Source organism: Arachis ipaensis, chromosome B03 (assembly GCF_000816755.2).
Source record: "Arachis ipaensis cultivar K30076 chromosome B03, Araip1.1, whole genome shotgun sequence".
NCBI classification, from domain to species: domain Eukaryota; kingdom Viridiplantae; phylum Streptophyta; class Magnoliopsida; order Fabales; family Fabaceae; genus Arachis; species Arachis ipaensis.
In genome coordinates, this window is record NC_029787.2 from 8,204,160 (window position 1) to 8,214,688 (window position 10,529).

At 38.9% G+C, this 10,529-nt stretch overlaps 2 protein-coding genes across 2 annotated transcripts in view; both read right to left on the bottom strand.

The window, feature by feature from the left end:
• LOC107628790 (TMV resistance protein N) overlaps positions 1–9,307 on the bottom strand; it is a 24,861-nt gene extending 15,554 nt beyond the window's left edge. Inside the window, exons 1-3 of the mRNA XM_021117998.1 lie at positions 8,662–9,307; positions 6,560–7,664; positions 6,193–6,480 (exon numbers count right to left, since the gene is read on the bottom strand). Coding sequence (XP_020973657.1) covers positions 6,193–6,480; positions 6,560–7,664; positions 8,662–9,161 — 1,893 coding nt within the window. The 5' untranslated portion in view covers positions 9,162–9,307. The remainder of the gene's footprint in view (positions 1–6,192; positions 6,481–6,559; positions 7,665–8,661) is intronic.
• On the bottom strand, positions 9,631–10,092 carry LOC107632267 (TMV resistance protein N-like). Its single transcript, XM_016335969.1, has one exon. The coding sequence runs from the start codon at positions 10,090–10,092 to the stop codon at positions 9,631–9,633; it is 462 nt and encodes a 153-aa protein (XP_016191455.1).

Below are 10,529 nucleotides of genomic sequence, written 5' to 3' on the forward strand. Positions count from 1 at the left end.
CCTCGAAACTTGAAAAGAAAAAACTCAAGACCATGGAAGTTGGTTCTTCTAGTGTTGGGGATGCCGATTTGGATGGTCTGAAGTTTACTAGGAAGCACATCCTTCCATACAGCCAGATTGCTATGGATGCTGCTGCTATCTAAAATCATCTTAACATTTTAATTCGAAGGGGAATTCAAACTGTCGGAGTCTGCACCTCCCTCCTTGATATTTTTGACAAAACTCCTTTGAGCACTACTCAAAAATCTTTGGAGGATCTCCAATGGAGGATTGTCATGTATCAAGAGGATGAGAGGAGGCTACAAGAGGAGAATTCTAGGCTAAAGGAAGAGCTTGGCCAGGCTTGGGAGAGGGAGAAGAAGTTGATGGGTCAATGTGCCATGGCTAAGGGTTCAAAGGAGAAGGCCGAAGAGAACTATGTTCGCCTTTTTTTCGGTAAAATAGAATTAAAGGAGGAACTGGAAAAGCTTAGGGAGGGATACCAGGATCTGGAGGAGTCCGTGGTTGAGGGGACCGAGGTGCTGAAAGAGCAAGTTAGGTTATTTTTGCGATGTATTTTATTCTGTTCGGGCTTTCCGACTTTTAAGTCATTAGCTATATTATGTTCGAGCTTGTGATGATCGACTTTTATAACCTCTTTAAGCCGACTTGTACCTCGTCGCTTTATCTCGCCGACCACGTAGGTCGGTCGATGGATTTTCGCGCTTTTTCGAGCTTAAGTCGGTGCGTATCGTAGTAATGATAAATGAAAACTTTAAAGAGAAAAATAAAAGATAGAGAAAAGAGATATTATTACTAATGAAATGTGGTTTCATAAGGATGCTTTCGCTACTAAGGGAATGATTATCCTGCCCCTAGCCCTCGCTTTGATGCCTCGTTAAAACCCCCTCCAGGAAAACCCTTTTTTGGAAAAAAGCCATGGAGTCGGGAAAAAGAGTACATCAGGGAGCGATGTTTGCTTCTAGCTATAATATCTCTTCATATTACAAGCGTGCCACGATCTTGGAAGCTCGGATCCTCCTAAAGGACACTTTTCACCAATGTGTAGTTCTGTGCCTCCCTCCGAATCTTCTTGACCTCTTTTTGTTCCTCTGGTAAGATGTCAAATTTTAAGTATTCGATCAGAGGAGTCATCCAACCGAGGTCTAATCCGGAAACTTCTAAGACGTCTAGCTTGGTGTTTGCCTTTGTGACTGAAGGTTCTTGGAGAGTTTCTTGGATTAGGCTTCTATTATCACCAGGCTTGGTACTTGCCAACTTGGAGATGGCGTCTGCTCTGCTGTTGAGTTCCCAAGTTATATGTCTGACCTCGGTTTCAGGAAATCGCCTAAGATACTCCATAGTTTTTTCAAAGTATCTTTTCATATTTGGGTCTTCAGCCTGGTACTCTCCGTTAATCTGAGAAGTCACGACTTGAGAGTCATTGAAGACTACGACTTTGGTTGCTCCGACTTCTTTGGCTAACTTCAGTCCGGCAATCAGGGCTTCATATTCTGCTTGATTGTTGGAGGCCGGAAACTCAAATTTCAAGGAGACTTCTATTTGAGTTCCCTCCTGGATAGCCAGTATTATGCCTGCACCGCTTTTGACTTTGTTAGAGGAGCCATCCACATACAACTCCCAGATCGTGGAGGTCTCCTCTTGATCACCTGGGTATTCGGCTACGAAGTCGGTGAGGCATTGGGCTTTAATATCAGTCCGATATTCATATTTCAAGTCGAACTCGGATAACTCTATAGCCCATTGAACCATTCTACCCGCAACATCTGCTTTCTGAAGAATTTGCTTCATGGGCTGGTTCGTCCGAACTCTTATGGTGTGAGATTGAAAATAAGGCCGAAGCCTTCTAGATGCTACTATCAAGGCATATGCAAACTTCTCAAGTTTTTGATACTTTAGTTCGGGGCCTTGTAGCACCTTGCTTGTGAAGTAGACAGGATGCTGTCCAACCTCATCCTCTCGTATTAAAACTGACGCCATGACCTTCTCTGTGACAGCTAAGTATAGCACGAGTTCTTCACCCGCTTTTGGCCGGGTAAGAATTAGAGATTGGCTCAGGTAACTTTTGAACTCTTGGAATGCCCTCTCGCATTCAGAAGTCCATTCGAACTGGCATACTTTTCTTAGTAGAGAAAAAAGTGGTAAGGATCTTAATGCTGATCCTGCCAAGAACCTGGATAAAGCTGCAAGTCGGCCATTCAACTCCTGGACCTCCTTTAAGCAGGTCAGGCTCTTCATTTCCAGGACCGCTCTATACTTGTCGGGGTTAGCTTCAATCCCCCTTTGTGTTAGCATAAATCCTAGAAATTTTTTTGCCTCCACTGCAAATGTGCACTTATTGGGATTTAGTCTCATCCCGTGTGCTTTTATGGTGACGAAGACTTTCGAGAGGTTGTCCAGGAGGCCGGCATCATCCTTGGTTTTCACCAGCATGTCGTCTACATACACCTCCATCAACTCTCCCAAATGAGGTGCAAATACCTTATTAATCAGCCTTTGATAGGTGGCCCCTGCATTTTTTAATCCAAATGGCATGACCACGTAGGAATAATTTGCTCTGGGCGTGATAAATGACGTCTTCTCTTGGTCTGGCTTGTACATCGGGATTCGGTTATACCCCGAGTAAGCGTCCATGAATGACAAGTATTGATACCCCGAGCTGGAGTCCACTAGGGTATCAATATTTGGTAGAGGATATGGGTCTTTTGGACACGCCTTATTAAGGTCTGTGTAGTCGACACACATCCTCTATTTGCCATTCTATTTCTTGACTAGCACCACGTTTGCCAGCCAGGCTGGGTACTTGACTTCTCTGATAAAGCCTGCTTCCAGTAGGGCTTGTACTTGCTCTTCGACCACTTGAGCCGCTCAGGTCCTAGCTTTTGTCTTCTTTGTTGGACAAGTCGGGATCCTGGATGAACAGCCAATCTATGTGACATGAGTTCGAGATCTATCCCAGGCATTTTGGAAGCTTTCCAGGCAAAGAGATCAGAATTTTGTTGTAGGAGCTATGTCAGCATCTGCTTCAGATCTTCCGTTAGACTAACTCCTAAGTTGGTATTCTTTCTGACCTCTTGCCCGATCTGCACCTCTTCAGTCTTTCTTCCAGGCTGTGGTCGTAGCTCTTCTTTAACTCGGACTCCTCCGAGTTCAATGGTATTGACTTGTTTGCCTTTACCTCTCAGGTTAAGGCTTTCGTTGTAACACTTTCTCGCCAACTTCTGATCTCCTCTGATGGTGGTGATCCCTTTCAGTGTTGGAAACTTCATGCAAAGATGGGGGGTAGAAACCACTGCTCCAAGCCGATTTAGAGTTGTTCTGCCTATTAAGGCGTTATAGGCAGAAGCTACATCGACGACGATGAAGTCGACGCTTAAGGTCTTGGATTTCACCCCCTTTCCAAAAGTAGTGTGTAGAGAAATGAAGCCCAGTGGTTTAATGGGAGTGTCCCCTAATCTAAAGAGAGTGTCAGGGTAGGCTCTTAACTCCTTCTCGTCCAATCCCAACTTGTCGAATGTTGGTTTGAACAGGATGTCTGCCGAGCTCCCTTGGTCCACCAGAGTTCTGTGTAGATGAGCTTTGGCGAGGATCATAGTGATTACTACTGGGTCGTCATGCTCAGACACAATACCTTGTCCGTCCTCCTTGGTGAAGGAAACAGTTGGAAGGTCAGGTCCTTCATTTCTGACTTGATAGACTTCTTTCAAATGCCTCTTTTGAGATGATTTGGTCACCCCTCCTCCCGCAAAGCCTCCCGATATCATATGAATATATTGTTCGGGGGTTTGTGGGGGCGGACTTCTTCGTCCGTGATCTTCATCATCTCTTTTTCTTTTCCCGTGATTGTCTAACATTTTCATGAGATATTCGTCTAGCCGACCTTCTCTGGCAAGCTTTTCTATCACATTTTCTAGGTCGTAGTAATCATTGGTGGAGTGACCATACAATTTATGGCACTCACAGTATTCATTATGGCTCCCCCCTTTTTGTTCTTGATTGGTCGCGGGAGAGGTAGCTTTTCAGTATGACAAATTTCCCTGTAGACGTCGACTAGGGAAACTCGTAGGGGAGTGCAGGAATGATACCTTCTGGGCTTCTCAGACCCGACTTCTTCCTTTTCTTGGGCTCTCTCTCTTTTTCTTTTGATTGATGGGGGTGCCCTTGTCGTCAGCTGGGTTCTCGTAGCCTGGCGTTTTCTTCCATATTGATGAACTTATCAGCTCGTTCTTGTACATCACTCAAGGAAGTCGGATGTCTCTTTGAGATGGACTGCGAGAAGGGTCCTTCTCGAAGTCCATTGACAAGACCTATTATCACTACTTCAGTAGGCAAGTCTTGAATTTCCAGGCACGCTTTGTTGAACCTTTCCATGTAGTCCCTCAGGGGTTCCCCGACCTCCTGTTTTACTCCTAGTAGGCTAGGCACGTGCTTGACTTTATCTTTCTGGATTGAGAATCGCATAAGGAACTTACGCGAGAGGTTGTCAAAGCTGGTGACCGATCTGTGGGGGAGGCTGTCGAACCACTTCATCGTCGCCTTTGTCAAAGTCATTGGGAAGGCTTTGCAGCGGGTAGCATCTGAGGCGTCAGCTAAATACATCCGACTTTTGAAGTTGCTAAAGTGGTGCTTTGGGTCAATAGTTCCGTCATACAGATCCATGTCAGGGCTTCTAAAGTTTCTGGGAACCTTAACCCTCATGATATCTTCACTGAATGGATCTTCTCCCCTCAATGGGGTGTCTTCTCGGTCAGCACGAGAACCTTTATTTCTGAGGTCGGATTCCAGCCTTGAGAGCTTTTCTTCAAGCTCTTTTCATCACTCGACTTCTCTCCTTAGGTTTCTCTCCGCTTTTTGCTGTCGTTCCAGCTCTTGTTCTAACTGGTCTAGCCTCCCTTGGTAGCCGTGTAGCAGCCCCATGAGATCGGCAGAATGAGGTTGTCCCTCCTTCTCTGGCTGATGAACCTCAGAGGAGATTCTTCTTGAGCCTTGAACACCTGAGAAGCCCTCGCCGTGTTGTCTTTCTGCTCCTTGCAGTGATATTATTACTCTGTCATTGTTGACTACATCTTGATGCTCTTGCTCAGATTCTAATGCAATATGTCTGTCCTCGTACTGGTCATCCGCCATTATGGGTTCATCTTCCAGGTCCCCGGCAACGGCGCCAATATTTTGGGACTTACCTAGAACCGGATGGTTAGGCTTGAATGAGAGGCCCAAATGCTAGAGGAAGGTGGTCTCTGACTTGCTTTATGTCTGGGAACCGCCATTCGAGTTGTGTATGTGAGAGAATGGGGGGTGGTACCTACAATGACACTTCGATGCCTAAGTTAGCAAAGGGGGTAAGCAGGTTTTTAGTATATTGGAACTTAGTTTTACCTGAGCGTGTCAGTGTATTTATAGGTGATGAACCAATAATCACTGTTGAAGTAGTTCCACTTCTGATGGTGGATAACCGTCCCTTTTATCTTAGAGTTGTTGAGATATCTCTTCTAGAAATGGGTGAGAGATTTTAGGAGGCAGTTACTTATTTAAATAAGTGTCATCTGCCAGCTTATGTCGAATCCAATCTCTTTGGGAGGTCGGGTGAACAGTGAAAGTCAACTCTTTGAATTGTACCTTTTTGACCTAACTCAACCTGACCATTGCGTTAGATCAGGATATGAACAGGAGATTTATTCTTTTATATATAAATTAATTCATTTTAGTTCTGTAAAATGTGAAGTCTAATTCTAGTATTAACGAATTGCTTACATTTATAAGTTAAAAGGTAATTATTTTTGCTATTAGTTTTTTGTAATTTTTTCTCTAATAAAAAATTATAATTAATTAGATAGATATTTTTGTGACTATATTCAAATGGATATTATCAACATTTTTGTTATTCATATACAGTATTGTGCCTAAGACAAAGGGTTAAAAATGCATAAGATAAGCATAAAATAAATGTTATGTGCTGAATTTCAATAGCTGAAAGAGAGAAAGGATAAAAACTTGACATTTAATTAAAATTTTATATTTTTATATTAATTTTCTCTTCTTAAGATTTTATTCTTCTACCTTGATGGTATAAGAATTTAATTGAATATTTTTAAATTATAAAAATTTAATTATAAATTTGATTAAATTATAGACGTTAAGAAAATAATTTAATCATGAAATTAACACGAACAAAAATAATGATATCTGCCATACCTTTATTCCCTTCCAGAGTTCTTTCATGTTGCTATGGCACAGGATTAGTTTAACGAGTTTATTTGGCTGAAAGCTTGATGGCAAAGATGTGCAAGGATATTTTTGCCATTCAAGATATCCCAACTCATTAGAAAGAAAATGCAAGCATCCTGAGAAATTCAAATTTCTATCTCTAAGTATAAGCAATTTCAGGTTACTCATTTGTGATAAAGCTTCAACTGGCAACTCTTCCCTGCTTTTACAAAATTCTCGCAGAACTATGGCTTCAAGCTCAAGGTTTTCTGCTATCTGAAATATTAGAGCTTTTAAAATTATTTAGATTCTAAATAAAAGTGGCAACCTACAACAATTTCAATAAGTATTTTACCTTGTTTTCCCTCAAGACATTGCTTAGATCCTTTTGATTCCATAACCTGCTCCACTTTCTTGGTTCGTATGGTGATTTTTCTCGAACAATACTTCTACCCAACTCTCTCAACAGATCGTGCATAATTATCCACGATTCTCGTCGAGTTATGAGTGATTTATCATTGAGAATTTTTATACCAATCTCAGGATGAAATCCTCGAATACGTAAAATATCTTTCACGTATTCTTCACCATGATCTGAAAAAAAACAAGCAATATCAAGAAATATTTTCTTTTCCATATCGTCAAGTGCATCAAAACTGATTCGTAGCACATCCAGAATATCTTTTGTTGGCTTTTCTTTCAATCTAACCAATGCGCTACTCCACTCTGACACATTTCGCCCAAACAAAAATGAGCCCAATACTCTGATTGCTAATGGAAGTCCATTAGCATATCTTAAGGCAGAATTTGTGAGGCTTTCGTAATCTTTTGCAACGTGATTACATTTGAAAGCTTTTCTGCAAAACAATTGGCGAGTATTCTCATCATTTAAGAGTGGAACTTTGTAAACGTCGTCCGCTCCATACTCTCTCAATATATGCTCATCTCTAGAAACTATGATTATTCTACTCCCTCTACCGAGCCTTTCCCGTTTTATAGCCAACTTCTCCAATTGAATCCCCTCATCAACATTATCAAGAACTATCAGAACCTTTCTATGCCGTAACCTAGTTTGAATCAGATTATTTGCCAATGAAAGATTGAATGTCGAAAAATTTTCTTCCATGAAAGCTTGACAAAGAAGTTGCTTTTGTACACCAAGTGGACCATAACCTCCGTAAATTCTACTTACATCATCCACAAAACATGAAGCATCATATTGATGAGAGATTTTTTCATATAAAATGGTGGCAAGAGTTGACTTTCCTATGCCGCCCATTCCACAAATCCCTACAACTCGAACTCGAACATCATCGTCTGAGTACAAAAGTAGAAGCTTTTCTAATTCTTGTAGAGGAGAATGCATCCCAACTATATCATCAGATTGACTTGATGATGGTTTGGGACTCACTATGCTTGTTACCACTTTCACAATTTTTTCAATCTCAGCGGATTGTGACCTAAACACATCATGAAAAAAAAAAATTCTCACATAAATCAGCACAAGCCTACATATATATAGATTATCCATCTACTTATAATATCTATTGTAATATTCTAAACAGAAGAGACCATAGTTTAACAAGTTAATAACATCTAAATTTTTAAATTGTCTATGAATTTATCATGTTAACACTAAACTTAGTTTATATAGCAATATAAAGAAAACAATTTATCTATATATCACATTTAGAATATCATAATAACTATAGCATCTATATATATGTATGTAACCAATTTATCATCAATTTAATAATTTCTTACATTAAATTCTTCAATATATCAAGAGTCAAATTCTGATATTTTAGGTCCTATTTGTTGAGTAAATTTTGTTTTATAAAATCATGGATAATTGTATAAAATAAGAAATCAGAGCTGTATTAAAGTAAACTGATTACACTTAAGTTTTTTAAGTTTATATAAAAATTATCATGTTAATACTAAATTTAATTTGTAACAATATAAGAAAATATCAAATTTATTTAGAAGCATTTAACAATAATAATGATAATAAAATTTGAAAGCCAATTGTATTAATAAATGTGAAGATTGAAAATAATATATCTGAAAAGTGAAAGTTTTATGTTTATTCATAAAAGAATAGGAATTCAAAAACAAAAAAAAGCGTTACATATATTAGTTTCTTCCCCATTATTATAAAGAATGTAAGATCTAAATCTACATATTTTTTAATAAAAATATATTTTACAACAGTTAAATTGACACACACACACATATATATAACTTAATAAAAATAGACTTTTTATTAATCTTTAATGTATGATGGCTAAATTATTTTATGAAAAAATTATACACTTTAATACCGCGCGATTTAGGTGTAGTTAACCATAATTGTTCAATAAAATCTGTGACATGTGTTAATTAATGTTAAGAGTGATGATGATGAAATGATTTGAAATAAGGAATGAATAGCAAAAGATGGAAGGGGTAACTCACTTATCCTTGAGATCCCAGCCAGAGAGACTGCCTACTTGTGTTAGAGCTGCCCTCCATCTTCGCACTTGCTCCATCATCTCCGCATCTTCTTTGAATCTTTCTTCGTGTTCCACAAAGGCTTTTTCGTAATTTCCACTTTGCTTTCTCACCTCAGATGGACTCACATCACAAAAAACAGGCAGAACACGGTGTCCCGGTATGTTCATGTAATCAGCTATCTTTGCCAGTTCTTGCAAGCACCATGTGGAAGAAGCATAGTTGATAGAGAAGACAACAATCAGAACCTGTGATCCTTCAATAGATTGCAGAAGCCCTGCTGATATAGGTCCTCCTTTCTGGAGCCTAGTATCATCCCTGAAGGCAACCATGCCGTGTCTGCGGAGAGCAGCATAAAGATGATCGGTGAAATTGAAGCGAGTCTCCCCTCTAAAACTCACAAACACATCATATTTCCAATTCTTCTCAACAGACAAGGGGCTTTGGATTCTCATGCAATCCATTGTATGTGTGCAATGCAAATATGCAATTATAAGGAATAGTTTGAGTATTCAGGGAAGAGTGTATAAATATATAGTGGCTTCATAGTGAATTAGTCATTTGTGTGAAAATTGAACAGAATGAAAACACGTTGAACGGATGAAAAGGGAGACATACTTTTCGACGCACGTTTCTTCAATTATTGCTACTACATGTAAACCCGTAAAGAATTTGAGTTGTGCTTAGTGCTTACACAGTCACACACACTAAAGATTCCAAAATTCAAAAGTAAAATATAACAATATTTTTATTAAATATCTTTTTTTAATTTAAATATTTTACACGTCGTGTAATTATAATTATTTTTTTAAATGTATGTATAACAAGTAATTATTTTTATTAATGTCACATCATATAATTTGATGCAAGTATAAAAAGTTTATAATGAATCTTTAAATATAATTTCAAAAGAATGAATTTTTTTGACCATAATCATTTGTAAAGAAAGAAGAGACGCTCCCTCCATCTTCGCACTTGCTCCATCATCTCCGCATCTTCTTTGAATCTTTCTTCGTGTTCCACAAAGGCTTTTTCGTAATTTCCACTTTGCTTTCTCACCTCAGATGGACTCACATCACAAAAAACAGGCAGAACACGGTGTCCCGGTATGTTCATGTAATCAGCTATCTTTGCCAGTTCTTGCAAGCACCATGTGGAAGAAGCATAGTTGATAGAGAAGACAACAATCAGAACCTGTGATCCTTCAATAGATTGCAGAAGCCCTGCTGATATAGGTCCTCCTTTCTGGAGCCTAGTATCATCCCTAAAGGCAACCATGCCGTGTCTGCGGAGAGCAGCATAAAGATGATCGGTGAAATTGAAGCGAGTCTCCCCTCTAAAACTCACAAACACATCATATTTCCAATTCTTCTCAAGACACAAGGTGCAATCCATTGCATGTATGTGAATAATAAGGATTAGTTTAATCTGTATGGAAATAATGAGATGCATACCGAGGACTCGGGGAAGAGTGTATGTATCTATATATATATATATATATATATATATATATAGAAAGTATGAGAATGGAATATTTATACAATGTCTACAATAGAGATTTAGAGAATATTAAAAATATAATTATTAGTGTTACCTTTTTTCATCAGTTGAAGTTTTTAGAATGAGTAGTATCATGACATGATATTAGAGCGCTAAATCCAAAAGATCAGGGGTTCGATATTTGGTGAATCACTGAAGCATGAAAAGAAGAGAACACTCTAGTGGAACACAACCTTAATTAACTTCCAACTACTTCACGCGCATTCTTTCAATTACGGCGAAGAGAAAGTCTCTAGCCACCACTTTCATTCAAATCTAGTAAACATTTAATG

Bases quoted from the DNA above. Each gene is read 5' to 3' on its own strand.
- LOC107632267 (XM_016335969.1), bottom strand. From the start codon at position 10,092: ATGGATTGCACCTTGTGTCTTGAGAAGAATTGGAAATATGATGTGTTT.